At 37.7% G+C, this 19,317-nt stretch overlaps 1 protein-coding gene and 1 pseudogene across 4 annotated transcripts in view; one reads left to right on the top strand and one right to left on the bottom strand.

Moving 5' to 3' along the window:
• LOC114025649 (protein prune homolog 2-like) overlaps nt 1-19,317 on the bottom strand; it is a 226,028-nt gene that overhangs the window by 45,928 nt on the left and 160,783 nt on the right. For all 4 annotated transcript variants that reach the window (XM_027839125.1, XM_027839126.1, XM_027839128.1 and 1 more), the window contains exons 6-7: nt 7,344-7,423; nt 4,380-4,580 (exon numbers count right to left, since the gene is read on the bottom strand). In XM_027839125.1, the coding sequence (XP_027694926.1) occupies nt 4,380-4,580; nt 7,344-7,423 (281 nt within the window). The remainder of the gene's footprint in view (nt 1-4,379; nt 4,581-7,343; nt 7,424-19,317) is intronic.
• Nucleotides 4,186-17,339, top strand: LOC114025650 (annotated as a pseudogene).

Below are 19,317 nucleotides of genomic sequence, written 5' to 3'. Positions count from 1 at the left end.
ATGACTCATTGGGTAAGTGGAAGAGAGGATATACTCATAAAACAAAGTGATTTAAATGTATCATTAAAAATAAGATTCAAAAAAAAACTTACCTTATCTATTAAATACCCTAAGCATTGTAGTGGAAAGAATGCTATGCTGGGAAGTGGGAGAGCAGGGCTTAACATACCACAACCTTAACATACCACATACCACAGCTCTATAGAATTGAGACAGATGGGACCACCGAGGCCATCTTGTCCAACCTCCACCTTTTCGATAATCACAAACGTAGTATGTATCAGAAGCAGGAAAGAGTCAATTGTCTTTCTGACCATACAGTACTAGGCTTCAGGGTCCTCATCCATGGTGGTTGGGCTGGACAATCTCTAAGGTACCTTTTTGATCTGAGGGTGTGCGAAATTCTAGATATGAAAGTGACTTGACTGACTTGGGGGACAAAGAAGTGGGGTTACAGGCGGGGTTGGGTGAAGCCAGATAGCAACCAGTTCTGAAGAGCCAGACTTTTAAATTTTCAGTGTGAACGTTTATGTCTTAGAAATGAAAAACTACAAATCAGGGTTTGGATTCATTGTTTTGTTGAGATAGTCTATAGATTGAAGAAAGTGATAGAGGAAATGTTAACATTGTAAATTAAAAATGTATCATGCATACTTTTTTCTTGGAAAGCTGGTTGTTAAACATATACCAGCACAACCCTGGACAGAGTTAGCTTTTTGCTGCAACCTTCTATAAACCATTGGTCGTGGAGCCCTTTGGTAGCCTGGTGAAGGGAATGGACACCTCAGAATAATTTTTTAAAGACATAAAATAAAATACATAGATTACAAAATTGTATAGAAACACAATTATCAAAACATTAATTAGAAAAGTCTATAACCTATATCAAATCTCTTGCCTTCTCAATAAGGTGGGAGGGAAGGGGGAACTCAAAATTTAAAAAAAAAAAAATATTAAAAAAAGTCCATAGACTCAGGATTAAAAACCCTTGTTATAAACTGTGACATATTTAATAAGCACATAGTTAATATCTGGAGAATGTGTACATATTAACTGGGGAGCACGACACAGTGGAAAGAGCACCAGATTTGGAACCAAAGGAGCTCCATCATTGCATGCTTGTATGACCCTGAGCAAGTCCCTTAACCACTTGAGGCCCATTTTTCATCAACTAAAAAATAAAAACGTTGAACTATATGATCTTAAAGGTCCCTTCTGGCTCTAAATTCAGGACCCTAAGACCTTATGTAAGCTCCCTCCCCACTTGAAACCTACATTCCTCTGATTCCAACTGTAAAAGCCCAGGAGGCATCCCCCTCATTTAGGTCAAAAGTACAATAAAAAAGTCATACGATGCCCGAGGCAAGCTGGAGCTGATCTGGCAAGCAGACAAGTTCTAGGCCTGGGGAAGAGCCAGAAAGCTGAGTCTTTGGAAAGAGTTCCAGGCAGCTCAGTCCATTTGCAGCACTTTCCCACTATACTTGGAGAGGCTCTCTTACTCTCTCCTGTCTTCATCCCCCAACTTTGGAAGCCTAGATTTTCTGAGACTAGTGAAGGCAGTAGGTAGAACAAAACTGGAAACTGGGATCCTAGGGAACACAGCTTTTCATCCTTTCATTTTTGTCTTTGTTTTTAATCCTTATGCCTTCTCTGTCCCTCTCTTCATCTTTCTGAATTCCCCTTTCAGGTTTCTTGTTCTATTCTTGCATCCCTTCTGCTTGTCTACAGATGCTACTTCACCTTAAAATCTACATTCTGCTTCTCTCATTACTCAACAATGGAAATTAAGATTAGAAGAAAAAAAAAGCAAAGACACAGAATTATTTTACGCCTATCCCATTTTGTCTCCTAGACCATAAATTCCTTATGGTGTCTATGTCTTTGGATTTAATCACATAAGCATTATGAGCACTTAGTGTGCTGTATTCTGCTTAGTTTCTTTTTTCCCCCTGGCCTTCGCTTTCATGAAATTGGCTTCTCTGACTGAGTAATCGATTGACCCACAGCATGGTCTTTTGGGTCAAGATTTGGATGATTTAAAATGTATATATATATATAATATACATATATATGTATACACACATACATATCTATATGCTTGATAGGGAAACTCAAATTAAGTATTCAAGTATATAACTGTAATTTATTATTAGCTCAAATCACTGTCATTCAACAAACATTTGTTAACTACTTATTTCACAACAGGCACTATGCTAGTTATTGGGGGCAGCAAGACAAAAATGTCTACAGTCTTAGTCCTGAAGGACTACTGTTATATGGGATTCAATAACCTACTAAATTTAAATGGTCCCTCACGTAAGAATAATAATAGGATAGGGTCTTCAAAAGTAAGAATGGTGCTTTCTGTTGAGGTTGTCTGTCATGTGATACATAAGGTGTTACCCTATTTATTTTTCACAAAACATTACTTGTAGCTATAGGAACAAAATTCAGGGCCTGTTTATATTATATATGCCCAGTTCAAAAGACACATGCTAGAGGTGGACCATTGCTTACTTTTTTAGTTGTTGCTATTAGTTGATATCCATTTAATACCTTTAATACCTTTCTTTGAAATATCATTAACTTCTATTTCTAGCCTGTTTGACTAAATTTAATTTCTGTATTATTCTCTTGCATGCATATGTTCTGATGTACCTAACATTGTCAGCACTTTGTAGGTTCATTGCTTAAAACAGCATTTGAACCAACTAACTGCATTTTAAGATCCATATGGATTTGAAAAATCACCTTCTAGTAAAAAATGTGTCAACTGAATTGCAGGGTTAAAAAAAAAACAAAAAACCAGTGTTCTGATAGTGGAGTTAGTTCCCTCTACAGAACAGTGTCAAAGAAAAATAAAGGGAAGGGGCATGTCAGCAAGTGATGATTTTAATTACCAGCTTTCTCCGACATTATCCCTTTGCTTAGCACTTTCACTATTTATAAAAAGGACAGGTTCATATGGCACTGCACAGCCCTCTAGGGCACCCAGCAATGAGAGGAAGAGAAGAGTGGGAGGAAGAAGCTGAAGTGTACACACTGCAGCTGTACTAAATGAGATTTGAAGAAGGAAGGAAAGAGAGAGAGGAGGAAGTGGGATGGGCAGGAAATCTGAAATCTATGAAATCCTGAGGGAGGCTGGAGAATGCTCCCAAGAATGGAAGAAATCTTCTTTCCCTAGGTATCTAAATTTTGACCCAAAGAAATGAGTACTTTTCTAGCAATATGCATTCATGAATATTACCAGAATTCACTGATTCTCTGTGTAAACACTAACAAAATGGAGCAGATTCATACAAGACTTGAAAGGCTTGCTAGTGGGCTGTTCCCCTCTTCCCAACCTTTCCTGTATAACCTTTCCTAACTACATTCTTGGGTATGTGTGAGACAAAACCTATGATTTCAAAGGTATAAGGAATTCCCTTTTCCAATGCAGGTTGGCACCTGTTCTATAACTTGAGATAGTCTTAGAGACTTGCCGGGATTGGAGGGTGAAGGATATTGAGAGGTTAAGTGACCTGCCTAGAGTCACAAGGTTAATATATGTTCTGGGTAGGAGTTGAACCCAGGTCTTTCTGATTCTGAGGCCAGCTCTTGATCCACTAAACCACACTACTTTTCAACTATATCTTTATAACTATTAAAATACTAGCATTAATATAGACCAAAGGACTAAAGAACACTGTAGTGTATACTATTTCTCTGTAAGACTTAATTTTTTCTACTCTCTTCTCTTAAAAAGGACAGAAATTCCCATAATCTCTCTTTCAAAAAATATTGTGACTTCTGAAAACTCCAAAAATCTTAAATAAACTCCACCATTATTAAATAAGATAGAAGTTCCATGATGTAATTCTTAAAACAAAAGCTTTACACTTACACAACGCTGTATCACTAACGATATATTTAAAGCTTAGTCCAAACTTCAACAAGTCGGAAAGAAAGAATGTAATGTGAATACTGACACATCATATTCAAAGCTTTAATAACAATCAGCCAACCAATAAAAATATATTGGTGCTTATTATGTGTCAAGCACTGTACTAATCATATCAGAGGCTAATTCCTTTTCTTTGACAGTAAGTGTGGATTTCCCCAGGTCACAGGGGCTATTCAAGGTTCAAGGGTAGATTTCCTAAAGGGAAGTAGGCCAGAAAAGGGTATTTTGGGCCTCTGCACTACTTCTCAATCTCTTGCCATCTTTTGTGATCACTTTTGACCTCAGACATGAACGGTAGCTACTAGAGATTTCAGAAAGCAGTCAAGGACAAGAGGTATTTACTTAGGTGAGTAAATTTTTACCGCTAAAGTTCTAACTTCACCTACTTTCCCTTCAATCTCTTTTTGCCTTTAATCTCACCAGCTTAGTACATTACCATGGACAGTGTATTCAAAAGAATCGGCTTCATCGGGGGTGTCCAGGTCATCCACATTGATGTCAATTTCATCTGGGCTATCTAGGTTATCATCAGAGAGAACAGATCCTTCACTCTGGTCCAGAGAAAGGTTGATATTTGGGGCTGTGAGTTTTATCCTCCGGGGGTGAGAGCCATCAAGATCCAGAGAATTAGGTGGTTCTACAAAGACAGCAGGAATAGCAATATTAACATAGGCCAGTTTTATCACGTTGTTAACTTTCTTTTAGGATGTAAACTCCTATGGAGCAGCTTTTTTCAAATTTTTTTAACTTTCAAAGTTTTTTAAAGTGTTTTGTTTTAACATTACAAACATTTACAAATTATTCCCACTTTGAGAAAGGTTTCTTATAAAAAAAAGTAAAGTTAATAATACCGTGATTTCAAATGAAAGTGCATGCAACATTTCACATCTGTACCACTCCCTCATCTCTCTATTTTTTTAACTTAACAGAAATCTATTTTTTCTCCTTCTCACTCCTACCCTATTGAAAAAAAAGAAAAAACAAATTTCTTGTAACAAATGTACATAGTCAAGTGAAAAAAATTTTATCAATGGCTGTGAAATTAAATTGTCTATGATAACACAGCTAGTAAACGCTAGATGTGGGACCCGAACCCAGGCTTTCCTTACTCTTAGTCAGCATTCTATCTGCTATAGATAAGTTAAAATGGCTATTCTTTATTTAATATTATCTTAGTCACAGTCAAAGATACAGCAAAGAAAATTACTGACCCATCAGGCTTAGCTGGCATCACTAGTCATTACTAATACTCCTGCAGTGGTTTAGAATACTGAACTTGGGAGTTAGGAAGGCATGAATTCAAATCCTTCCCCAGAAAGTTACTAGCTATGGGACTCCAGGGAAATCTCTCTCATCTCCAGTTTCCTCATGTGTAAAATGAAAGGGATGGGACTCAATGGCCTATAAATTCCTTTCCAGCTCTAAATCTATGACCCTAGGAACACTAATATTCAGCATAACAGCATCCTTTCTGTAGTTACAAGGGAGCCAATGTAACAGCCAGTGATGAGAATCTCATTGCTAATATCTACAGATATAACTGCCTCTTTATACCCAATGCTCCCCCATGTCAAGTAACTGGATAAACGTCCAGAAGCAGAGGTACGTGGGTACGAGTAGGGACCATACAAACTTTTCTGGCTGTTCTTAAATACTGTAAACCAACTACTCTGATGTTTTTAGGTCTGGGTCTGGGTCTGGGCCCCAGCCCTGGCCCTGGCCCCTTAGACTCACAGGCTAACAGGAACAAGATGAGATTTCCATATACACACAGGGTAACCAATAAACCCCAAGAACTTCAGCTTTCTATTTATTCTCACTCAAACCACAGGTAGTGCCTATAAATGAATAGCCTGAAAGTAACCCAGGATAGCTTATTCCTGAAACAAGTCTCTTAATTATGCAGGCTTAGGAGTCGCATTTTATTTTCAGTAACTGACCCACAAACCCTTGAGGGTGGGCCCCAGAGTGGTTTTACATAATTAGGGCATTGAACTGAAACTGACTGCCTTCTTGCTACCATATTTCCCATAAATTTTTCAATTTTTTAGCACAGATTTCCACAAAGCATCATAGAATCACAACATGATGGAGTTGGAAGTGATGGGGGAGATCATCTCATTCAATAACTTCATATTAGAAATGAGGAAAGTGAGGCCCAAAGAGATCAGAGCTGCAGGGGACATTAGAGATCATACCATACACTCCCAACTCCTCATTTTACAGAGAAGGAAACTATGGAGGCCCGGAGGGCTTAACTGACTTGTTCAAATTTCATGAGTTGCACAGCTGCGACATGAAGCCAGATCTTTTGACTTTCTCCATTATGTTGTTGTTCAGTCATTTTTCAGTTGTGTCCAACCCTCTATGACCCCATTTTGGGTTTTTTTGGCAAAGATACTAGAGCAGTTTGCCATTTCCTTCTCCAGCTCATTTTACAGATGAGGAAACTGAGGAATACAAGGTTAGAGTTAAGGCCCAGGGTCACAGAGCTAGTGTCTGAGGCCAGATTTGAACTCAGGAAGATGAGTATTCCTGACTCCAGGCCCGACACTCTATCCACTGCACAACCTAGCTGCCTTTTCCACATGCCTTTTTTTATTTAGGGAACCAGGGCTGTATTGGCAAATATGGACAGCATACTAAAAAAACAGAGACATCACCTTGATGACAAAAGTCCATACAGTCAAAGCTATGGTCTTTCCAGTAGCAATGCATGGCTGTGAGAGTTGTAGTATAAGGAAACCCAAGTGCCACAGAATCAATGCTTTCAAACTGTAGTGCTGGAAAAGACTTTGGAGAATTCCTTGGACAGCAAGGAGGTCAAATCAGTCAATACTTAAAGAAATTAATTCAGGCTATTCACTGGAAGGTCAAGTATTGAAGCTGAAACTTAAATATTTTGGCCACATAATGAGAAAATAAGACTCATTGGAAAAGACCCTGATTTGGGGGAAAATTGAAGGCAAAAAGGAGAAGGGAATGGGAGAGGATGAAATGTCCTAGAAACAACAAACATGAGCTTGGACAGATTTCAGGAGATAGTGGAGGACAGAAGAGCCTGGTGTGCTATGGTCCATGGGATCACAAAAAGCAGGACACAACTGAACAACAACAAACTATAACAGAGTAGATAGTAATCATAGCAACTCAAAGCCCTTAGAGATGAAGTGGAGACGTAGGAGATAATATGGCTCCAAATACAAATTATCATTGGTTAAATTAACTATGAAATTAATATAACAAAATAAGTCTAAGCTCCCAGCAAATCCTGCCCTCCTCCCTTTTTTTTCTAGCACAAAAGTGTTTGTTAAAAGCACAGGAAATTTTCTTCTCACTGAATAGTTAAATGTCTTGGGTGTGGAATGTTGCTAGGAGAACGAACTAATGTTTTTCTCACCAGGTCTCATGTCTGCAGAATTGGGACTTAGCTCTTCCTCTTCAAAGGGGATGTCCATTCCTACATCATCTGCTAGTGGTCTGTAAAAAGGAAAACAAAGAGTTAAAAGGAATGGCTATTTTGGTTGTTGTTTTGTTTTGAAAGGTACCCAAAGATTCTTAAAAATGTCTCTGTCTCTCTTCATGGAAGAGGGGGGTGAAAACAGAAATTTGAAACACTCTGAGGCTACTTCTAGGGAAGGTGTCACTTAGAGCAGGAGCAGAGTAGTTCCAGGGAGAACTGGGTCAGGTCAGGGAGAGACTTACTTGGTTCACTTTCAAATTGACCTCTTCCTTGTGACAAAGAAACACAATCAGGCAATGAGTTATCCTTTGTTAGGGAAAGGAAGGGTTCCATTTGGAAGCTTCCAAATTTAATTAATTTTCTTGCCAATTAGTTTCTAAGCTGCCAAAGGAGTAAAAGTGCCACCAAAATGTAACCGTAATAAATTTTAAAGTTATACAACCTTTAAAAATCATATCTTAAATTTATATCCCTTCTAAGTTTCATGGCCGTGTATCCCAGTTGCTCCACCCATGGTACTACTCTGGTCATTTTTCCTAGCCTAAAATTAAACCTAATTTAGGTTTTCAAATTCAAGGAAGGTGTTTTCCCAGTTATAAGAGATAAGATCTATGGCTATTTGCTACACTCTACACAAACAGCCAGTCATCCCCTTTAACCTAAGTTGGATAAAAATTTTAAAATTTATCACAGAAAATCTCAGAAGCAGGAAAGATTGTGGATATTACTTTTGCTTTCATTTTTCATGTAACCTGGGCACATTGAAGATACTATCTAGACATGTCCTCACAGGACATATCTTTGGACTTTCCCTTCAGTGTGTAGCATAATGGACCCTTGGAAATATATATGTATATAAGCAATATATGTCTGTGAGTATATACATGTTCATGTATACATACATACACACATAAAATATTTGGCACTTGGTACTATACATATACACATACACATAATTTATGTGTATCCATATACACACATATATAAACAGTTTTCAAGAGATTTATCAATAAGAATTGACATGAAAATACGTTCCAAATCAATTACAGTAAAAAAAATACAAATTTTTAAAAATTTAGGTTTTAAGTTATTTCTTGCTGATTGAGAAAGATCACAAAAGATGGCAACAATCGATTTTAGAGGAGCTTTGGAAAGATAGACACGTTGAAGAAACAACAATGGGATTGTGAAGATGTGGTTCAATTATTTTGTATTTCAATTTGAATTATACAAAAAAAAGTCATTAAACTCTCTACGTACTCTGCAATTTGACTACTGGGCATATAGCCCAAAGGAGACAAAGGCAGAAACAGAGGTCAAATCTATACCAAAATACTCATTATGTCAGCAAAGAATTGGAAACAAAGTAGATGTCTATTAACTGAGGAACACTTGAGAAAATTATGCTATGTGAATGTAATCAAACATTATTTTACAATAAGAAAACACGAATATGAATAATATAGAGAAACAAGGGAAGATGTGCATGAATGAATGCAGAGTGAAATATATAGAACCCCAATAACAAGATACACAACTACAACACTATTGAAAGGAGGTTGAATTTTGAGTACATAACGGAAGGAAAGAAACAAGAATTTATTAAGCATCCACTATGTGTCAGGCACCACACTAAGTGCTTTACAAATATTATGTCATTTGATCCTCACAGCCTCCCTGGATGGTAGGTGCTATTAGAACCCCCATTTTACATTTGAGGAAGCTGAGACAGAGATTAAATCACTTGCCCAGGATCACACAGCTAGTAAGCGTCTTCTACCAGACGTGAACCCAGGTCTTCCTGATTCCAGTCCCAGCACTCGGGGGTGGGGGGAACCCCAAACCAACCCAAAACAGGGGAGGCCCTGAAGAAAAGAGAGTGAAGCCTGCCTCCCCATTCATGGTGAGAGGGGAATCAATAGATTTTTAGTACTATGTACACCGCTGGACAAGATTTCTGTATCAGATATTTTTGCCTAATTGTTTTTCTTTGTCACAAAGAAAAATTCAATCTGGAAGGGATAGGTAAGAAATTACTATGATTCAAAAAAAAGCTATTAATAAAAACTTTTTTTATTTTAAGAAAAAAAAACTTTTGTTGGAAGCTGAGCATTCAGAGATGACTGTAACATCAAGGGCTCATGTTTATATAGCACTTTAGGGTTTACAAAGCACTTTCCCTCCCAATGACTCCAGTATAAAGCTTATCATCCCCATTTTACAGCTAAAGAAATTGAGATTTAGGTTAAGTAACTTTCTCTGGGTTACACAGCTAATAAGTGTTGTTATCAGTGCTCAAATTCAGGTGCTCTGACACCAAGACAAGTGCTCTTTCTAATATACTACATGGACAGTCGAGAAAAAGAGACAGACAGACCCTCTGATCTCAAGGGCCTAGTACAGGAATGAGACATGGACAAAAATAATTATGGTATGTTTGTTAGAATAAGATCAATACATATATAGGAGAGGACAAACAAGAATAAGTGATTCAGGAAGAGACTGATCCCCTATAGTTGTAAGGATCAGGAAAGATCATTAATAAAAGGATGAAAGAAACCATCAGTGTTAGTTTTCCATCTGAAGCTTGTGGGATATTTTTAATTTAAAGCAGTATTTATTCAGAACACCATTTGACTTCATAATATCCCATAATTTGGGACAGATCCCCATATGTAAAGTATTCCCTTTGCTATAGTCTTATCCCTGTGTCTACATTGGGTTTAAGCAACTCTGGGGTCTGGATGTTGTTTCATCATTTCAGTTGCGTCTGACTCTTTGTAACCCCATTTGGGTTTTCTTGGTAAAGATACTAAAGTGGTTTATTATTTCCTTCTCCAGCTTATTTTACAGCTAAGGAAACTGAGGCAAACAGGTTTAAGTGAATTGCCCAGGGTCACACAGCTAATAACTGTCTAAGGCCAGATTTGAACTCAGGAAGATGAGTCTTCCTAACTCTAGGCCCGATACTCTAGCCACTGTGCCACCTAGCTGCCCCCCTGGGACCTGGAGCACCTGAGAATTTGAGAGGCCCTTGGGCTATGAGCAATGAATAATAAAGAATTTAGTTTGTAAGTTTCACTGCTGGGGAGACTGTGTTTTAACTGAATTTTGTACCTCCTCCAGAATCAACAGATGTCTGTTTAATGAGCAATGTAAAATCTCAGTCAGAATGATAAACCATTAACCAAACATAACACAGGTGCTAACTTGAATTATATTTAGGGTGATTCTTTAAAGTATCAATTAACCAATCAAAAAGCATTTCTTCTATATACTACATGTCAAGTCTCACATGTATTCTGCCCTCAAGGAGTTTCCATTCTTTTGGATTATAATGCCTCCATTTCAGAAAAAGGAGACCTTCTTAGGGCCCAAGATTCAACTAAGGATCACAGAATCTAAATACTCTCTTGGTCTGTTTATACCTGCCAACCATTTGGAGATAGCTTACAATAAGTAACTAGTTTTTTTGGGTTCAACTCAAATTCTATTAGCTAAATACATTCACTATAAAGAAAATGTTTTCAAGTCCTAACTAATGGCCCATGACAATTGTGCTTTATTAATTCTCTCTCTCTCTCTCTCTCTCTCTCTCTCTCTCTCTCTCACACACACACACACACACACACACTCAAACACACACATACATCCTACTCTAATGCCATTCAATATAACAAATCTTAGTATATGTAAGACACTATTCTAGTGGCTCCAGAGATAGGACAAAACAAAACAAAACAGAACAAAAAAAACAAACAAACAAAAAACAGAACAAAACAGTCCTTGCCCCTCAAGGAGTTTACCTTTTATTGAGTAATACAACATATAAGCAAACAAACATACAGCTAAATAATAATTTGATTAAAAAGCAGAAAATACTAACAATTTGAGGGAATCTTCCATAGGAATAATAAATAAATGAAAAATAAATTAAAAAGCATTTATTAACTGCTTGTTGTGTGCAGATATAATGGCAAACACTGAGGATGCAAAGAGAGGCAAAAACAAATAACCAAAAATAATTTATTATAAATGTTTTCCCTTTTTCTCTTTGTATAATACTTAATTTCTCTAATAAAGATTGTATCAACTATAGAAGGCATTATAAGGATATTTATAAAAATAAAATTAAAATTAAATGCAAATACAAAAAAGCAAACAAGCAAAAAAATAATGATACTTGTAATAATTCTAATATAAAGGAAAAGTGGTCTAAAGCAGGGATTCTTAACTATTTTCATGTCGTGAACCCCTTTGGCATTCTCTTGAAGCTTATGGAGCCCTTCTCAGAATAATGCTTTTAAATATATTAAAATTAAATAAACAACATAGAATTATGTATTGTTATTAAATTAAATTACTAATTAAATAAATTAGCTCTCCCTCTTCAAAGGGGATGGCCATTAAATAAAATTAAATTAGTTCTCCCTCTTCAAAGGGAATATCCAAATTAAATAAAATACATAGAACTGCAAAGGAAAGACATTATATTCAAATACAGTTATAAAAATATTAAGCAAGTTCATGGACTCCAGGTTAAGAGCCCCTGAAAAGGGGTTGTTGTATGTAGGATTAAATTTAGATTCTTCTGTAGTTTTCATCATTATGCTTCATTAATTACAGATGCATATGCTATTATAGCCTGACAAAAAGTTTAATGACACCACTTGGATATTGGTCCATATACATGAGAAATTCAGTGCTGAACACAATCTAGAGGGGCTGACAAACTTGTATGCTGAAGGGGAATTGATGGGAAAAAGACTTTGTTTTTCAGGTCCCTAAGGAAAAAAATAAAATAAAATAAAGCATTCTACAAGGAGATGCAGGAAAATCAATGGCTGGTTTGAAAAAAGGGAAAGTATGGAGCATGAGGTAAAGGAGTGGAGGGAAAGAAGAAGGGTAAAAGAGGTAAATTAGTAGGTAGTTGAAATAGGAAAGACAGGAGAAAGGATTAAGACCATGCTGGGTATAGGGAGAGAAATTAGGACCAGGGCTAGACGAGGGGTTGACTTGAGACTAGAACATAGTCAGAAAGTGATCTGAATTGTACTTACTCTAATCCCTTTAACATAATTATATTAATTCAGTAATTTTACCATGTTCCCTGAGCAGCAAAACACAGGATTTAGTGAAGTAAGGTATGAAAGCAGTTTCTTAGACCAGGTAAGTAATCCTGCCACTGTCTCACCCAGAAACCATTCAGGCAAATTACTCCATCTACACAGAACAACTGATTAGAGTCTGTGCTTTCCTGTGGTCAGAAGTGTCAATATAGACCAGAGCTAAGTATGACACACAAAAACCCAGCAATAAGGCTAAGTCTGTAAACACAAAATGACTGTTCTGGTTGCTAAGAAAAGATACCCTGTCCATCTCTGCTCAACTACATTTTTGCTTCCACCTAGAGGTTGTGCCCAGCACTGATTTTTAAAGGAGATATCTGAGATACCCAGGAAGATGCTTTGGGGTTTGCTTTCTGCCCTGGCTGACCTATTTATTTCCCATATGCTCAGCCTACATTCAGTATCATGATCATGACTATATATCTTTTGTGTGTGTGTGTGTGTGTGTGTGTGTGTGTGTGTGTGTGTATAGTTTGATAAATAAGCTTGACATAAAGGACAAAAAGTCACCAGGACAGAGATCAGAAGCTTAGACAAATATATTGCATGAAGTAAAATTTTGCATATCTGGATCACATGCTCATCATAAAGCATGCTAACAGCAGCTGTGTAGGGGTATGGAGGTAAAATGGGTCAGATGTCCATTTAATAGAGGGCAAGTGAATATTATGAGAAGTTAGCTGAACCTTGGGAAATCCTTTCAATCACTGTTAATCCCCCCACCCCTTGACATTAGGTCAAGTAGAAAAATCAAAGCAAGCCACATTTTATGTCCGTTCAGCATTTCTGAATTTAAAGGAATCAGCATTTTTTTTTTTTGTGAAACTGGGTTGATTTGTTTGAGATTGAGTTTCCTTTAATATGAAATGAGCAGTGAATTAAACTTGGAAAACCCCCCTGCTTCTGGATGGTGATATTTCCTGACAGGCAGGTACAATGAGCAGTGGGTAACCAAACCTTGCTGGGAGTAAAGCATCCTGTAGGCCACTCAGCCAAATGGGCAGAAGCAGAAAATGGTCAAGGCCAAGAGGAAGGAACATGTTTTTGCAAAGTTCAGTGTTCCTTTGTGGAGTGAGGGAATTCCCACTGTATTCCCTGGGGTGTCTTCTGGTCTATGTTTCCTGGACTGATAAAAAAGTTTTTCTCTGGAAACTGAGTAAAGGTAAAAATAACATGCAAAATAACTTCCTTAGAATGATTTGAAGTAAACTTTTCAAAGCTCAACTCTTAAAGGATTCACAGTTAAGACTTCTTGATTAATCAATCATGCTTTTAGATATCAGCTATGTGCCACCTGCACTGTGACAGGACTAATTAGATGATCCTGATTCAGACCCTGCCCCTCCTTATGAATTACCTAGTCTTGTAGAGCAACCTGAGCTGCCTCAACACATGTAGCGACTATAAGAGGAATAGAAAGAGTGTATTTTAATGATGTTCTGAGTTCTGTGAGCAGTCTCTCTCACAGGACCATTATGAACTTCCTCTTCCTACCCTGGAACACAAGATTCCCTCAGGATTCTGATTCTAATTTTGTCCTCTGGTTCTTATAACTGGACTACATGTACCCTGACCTCTCCAGACTCTAGTAGTATCACTTGGTTTACCTCTCCATCTCTTCATCCCCTGATATCCTACAGTATCACCGGTCAAGTCACATACACTTACCCTGTTAGTTAAACATGTCAAATAAAGGACCCTTTGCATTGCATTCCCTCATCTCTTCCAAGAAAGCGTTTAAGTCTCAGTCACAGAAAACCCCCTTTACTCAGTTTAATTAGCCATATAGCAGCATCAAGGGGTGGGTGGGGGGAAGGAAATCGGCTTCTGGACAATAAGCTATGTCTATGTTATTTTAGATCTCTCATTCCAGTGACCAACTGTCCACAACTACCTAGCACTGCCTCCTTGCCTCACTCTAGGACAGATAAGAATAGTAGAGTCAGAAGGCAGAGGAGGAGAGAATAGAATGTGAGCTTCAATGGAAAAAATAAGGGGGGATTGAAAAAGTAGATGAAAGTGAAGGATAGAAATTAAACATCTGGGCTCTTGATCTGATAGCTCTTCTCCCTCTCAAACTTGTAAAAATCATAAATTTCTAATCTTCCATCATTCAGTATAAAATAAGGAAAGGAAACTCACTTGGAATTAGTATAAAGATTAATTGACTTGTGTTTGCAAAGTACTGCTCAAATTCTAATACCTTCCACTGTCTATGACATATTCCCTGAGGAAAAGTCAGGCATTTCTGAGAGCTTATTCACCCCTGCAGACCACTGAGCCACCATTAATCAATAATTTTGGTTGTGTAGTAAATACCCTCATAGCTTGTACCTGCTATATGGACTAGGAGGATCTATCCTTAGAAACACTGACAGCAATAAGAATGCATAAATCCTCCCCCAAACAAGGAACAGTCAGTTTTTGAATCAATTAATCAACATATATTTATTAAATACTTACTATGTGCCAGCCACTGCTCTACGTAGTCACTGGGCATACAAACAAAGATTAAAAACAGGATCTATTGCCTCTAGAAAGCTCACATTCTAATGAAGGAGACAACATGCAAAACAACTATGTACATGTATATACACAGTGTGTGTGTGTGTGTGTGTGTGTGTGTGTGTGTGTGTGTGTGTGTGTGTGTGTGTGTGTACACACAGTATATTTGGGTATACATACAATATAATTGGAAGTTAACCCCAGAGGGAAGACACTTGGGGAGTCAGGCAGGAACAGGTGAGGAGATATGAAAGGCCTCTTACAGAAAGTAAAATTTGAGAGGAATATCAAATGAATATCTTTCTTTTCCTAATCCTAGTTAAGTTCCTGCAATCTGCCTATGCTGGTTAGTACAAAACTTAGCCTTGGCTGGTCCAGAGGAGAAACTGAATTGAATAAATTTTTTTTAGATTGTACCTCTTAAATTCTAAATCTTTTAAATACCATACAAATATTTAGAGAAGTTTAGGTGCCAAGAAATCTTTAGAAAAAGCTAAACACTTAACAAATCATCATCTGAGTTATTTATTAGTGGGTGCATCATGCCATCACTTCCCACTCTCCAGTCACCAGAGTCATGGCTGTTGTTCCATGTAAACACAGTAAAATGTGGGCAGAAGAACGGATAACAGAAAACCCCACTCTTATTTCTCAGGTTTCTCAGGATAGAGGAGGTGGTACCCAGGTTTTGTTAAGGCCATTTCATGGAAGGGTTACTCCCAATGAGCTGACTTTGGGGCTATTTTTATTATAGCTCCCTTTCCCTTTCCTAGAGCAGTTGCAAGGGAAGGCTGTCTTTTGCAGGCCTGGTGGCTAATTTTTAAAGTTTCCTGATTCTACTTGAAAGGAGAGGAGAAGGCAGAGCAGCGCAAAAGCAGATTCAGAATTGGAGGGATAGGAATACTGGTTCATCTACTCAACTACCTGTATCATTTAACCTTAGTGGGTCCATTCCTCCTCTATAAAATGGAGTGATTGAAAGAGATGATCTCTACGGTTCCTTTCAGCTCAAAATTTGATGTCCCTGTCAGCCTTTAAACAGTATTACCCTAGGCCCAAGTGAGCTACATTTCTTTTCAACATTGACTTTTTTTCCTTTGTCTTTGCTTTCTTGAAGTTTTTCTTCTTCTATCTTTTCCCATTTCCCTTTTCATTATTTTTTCTTAATTTAAAAATTCTCTACTCTGAAAACCTTGCTGTTTATTTTTCCAATGTGTGTGTGTGTGTGTGTGTGTGTAGCTTTCCCCCTCTTCTCAATGACACCACTGTAGTTTTATATAGCACTTATTTCCAAAGGGCTTGACACATTTTCTATTAGTCTAATCAAATTTCACAACACCCTTGTAATGCAGGTGTTATGGTGCCTCCTTCATAGATGAGAAACCAAAGGACAAAAATGAAGTGATTTCTTTCCTTTCTCTCAAGATGGTAGACAAAAAAAACACCAAAGGAATCATGGAAAAGAAGGTCAGAAAGGAAAAAAAGAACAAAAATGAAAATGTGGCTGAAAAGGTGGTGAAAAAGCCAACAAAGCATTGCAGTCAGAACCCAGTCCTGGCCTCAGGGATAGATAAGATACTCAAGGTCCACAATGTATTTCCAGGGAGCTATGTATAAACAGAAATACGCTGCACCAAAAACCCAGATTGAAAGGAAAGAGAAAGAGAAGGTGCCTTCTACTATCTCAAAGTCAGTTGGTGGTGACAAGAATGGAAGAACCCATGTGGTAAAGATTCACAAAATGCCGAGATATTACCCTACTGAGGATGTGCCTAGAAAGCTGCTAAGTCATCACAAAAAGCCCTTCAGCTAGCGTGTAAGAAGACTTCGAGCTAGCATCACCCCGGGCATGGTTCTGATCATGCTCACTGGCTGCCACAGGGCCATGTGAGTGGTTTTCCTGAAGTAGGTGGTAAGTAGCTTGCTACTGGTGACTGGACCTCTGACCATCAACCGTGTTCCTTTGAGAAGGACCCACCAGAAATTTGTCATTGCCACCTCTACCACGGTTAACCTTTTGGGTGTAAAAATTCCAAATCATCTTACTGATGTTTACTTTAAGAAGAGGCTCTGTGAACCTAGACATCAAGAAGGAGAGATTTTTGACGCAGAAAAAGAAAAATATGAGATTATGGCACAGCGCAAAGCTGATCAGAAAACAGTGGACTCTCAGATCCTGCCCCAAATCAAGAAAATTCCTCAGCTCCATGGCTACCTGCTTTCTATATTCTCTCTTTCCAGTGGAATTTATCTTCACAAACTGGTGTTTTAAATGCCTTGCACAGAACTCTCATTAAAATATTTGGAATAACTTAAAAAAATGAAGTGATTTGCCTCGGGTCCTACAACGATTTGTGCACACAAGCCTAGAACCCAGATTTTTATGCTCTACTCAGTCATAATATTCTCTATTGTCTTATTTTCATTGTCCACGTTTCCTTTCATGTCTTTGGGTCTTTGTTTCTCCCATCTATAAAATGAGGGTGTTGGGCTAGATGAACTCCAAGATACATTCCAAATCTAAATAGGTAACCTGATGAATTTAAGGCTAGAGAATTTCACATCAACATTTCTTCCACAGGTTCTAGCAACTTTGACTTCCCGAATTGCTCTACCATAAATAATTTCTGACAGGCCTGGGAAATGCAAACTGGAATAAAATATAAGTGGGAGAAAGGGTGGGAATGAGTATTTATATGGTGCTAACTATGGGCCAGGCACTGTGCTAAGCAATTTTTGCAAATATTAATCTGATTTGATCCTCTCAACAATTCTGTGAGGTAGGTGTTATTATTATTGCCATGTTACAATAAACAGAAGTTAAGTGACCAACCCAGGGTTATACATCTAATAAGTGTCTAAAGCCAAATTTGAAGTCAGGTCTTCCTGACTCCAAGCCCAGCACTCTGTTTGCCTCATCACAGCTGCCTCTAAATAGGGTGTGGTATATTTCCTTCCTTTAAATCCACTTCTACACTGGCACCATGGGGAAAATATTCAAAACAGGAACCCTGAGGGTACTATATGATTCTAATTTAGAATCTGTTACCTGATATAGCATCACAGCCTCCTACAATGTCAGAGCTCGGGAAGAATAAGGGACCATTTAAATCCAACCTTGTTATCTTAGAGATGAAGGAACTGCAACCCAAGAAAGACAAGTGACTTCTCAAATTCACTAAGTGATTTAGTGACAATTGGAAGAAAAATTTTTCAAACTAAGAAAAAAAAATTTTGAGATTTTTTTTTACTTCATTGACCCAGTTTTCTTTGCCAATGTTCAAAGTATAATTAGTCAGTGAAGAGTTTTAATTGTATAAATGCACAACTGGTTTAAGTCCCAGTATAAGGCTGTGGAAATGGCACTGTGTAATGGAAGAGGGAGGGGAAGAATGCTGGACCTGGGGTCACTGAACCTGAGTCTGAATCCCAGCTCAACCACTTGTGGTGTGACCATCCCCTCTCTACAGATGTTTCCTCCTCTGTAAAATGGGAGGCTTTGACTAGTGATGGGGAGCCTGTGGTCTTGAGGCCAAGTCCTTAGGTGAGGCTTTTTGATTGAGTTCAAGTTTTACAAAACAAATCCTTTTATTAAGGGGATTTGTTCTGAGAAGTTTGGATTCAGTCAAAGGGTCTCACTTGAGGACCTAGAGGGCCACATGTGGCCTCGAGGCCTCAGGTTCCCCACCACCGGATGATCTCCAAAGTCCCTCCCAGCTCTAAATATAAGATCTACCAGAAAGGACTATAATTCTTAATTAGTGCTGCTGTCCTTCATCCAGGTGTCATTATTGTACCAGGATTCTATGGAAGGAAAGATGTTTTTCAACTGGACTCGCAATTAAGTCTATTTCTCTTCTTGTCTTCTTAAACAAGATGTATATGGATACATGTGTGCATGCGTATGTCTGTATAGACACATATACATGCACATATGTAATCTTGTCTATACATAGATGTGTGTCTGTAGACAAGATTTAACTATGTACACACATATCTATATATATACACACACATACACATACCTTATCTACACACATATGTGTACATGTGCATACATGTATATGTACGTTGTTTTGGCAAACACACATATACATGTATCTTCTTCACATATGCATATATCTTGTCTATAAACACATCTATGTATATACACATCTACATATACATATATATCTTGCCTATACACATTTATATTTATGTACACATATATTTACATGCATATATATTTATACAATACATATATCTTGCCTATATACACATCTGTGTATATATGTTTA

Source organism: Vombatus ursinus, unplaced genomic scaffold (assembly GCF_900497805.2).
Source record: "Vombatus ursinus unplaced genomic scaffold, bare-nosed wombat genome assembly UNPS02014832.1, whole genome shotgun sequence".
Taxonomy (NCBI): domain Eukaryota; kingdom Metazoa; phylum Chordata; class Mammalia; order Diprotodontia; family Vombatidae; genus Vombatus; species Vombatus ursinus.
Note: the sequence above shows the minus strand (reverse complement) of the source record. Positions and strands in the feature narration are given on the sequence as shown.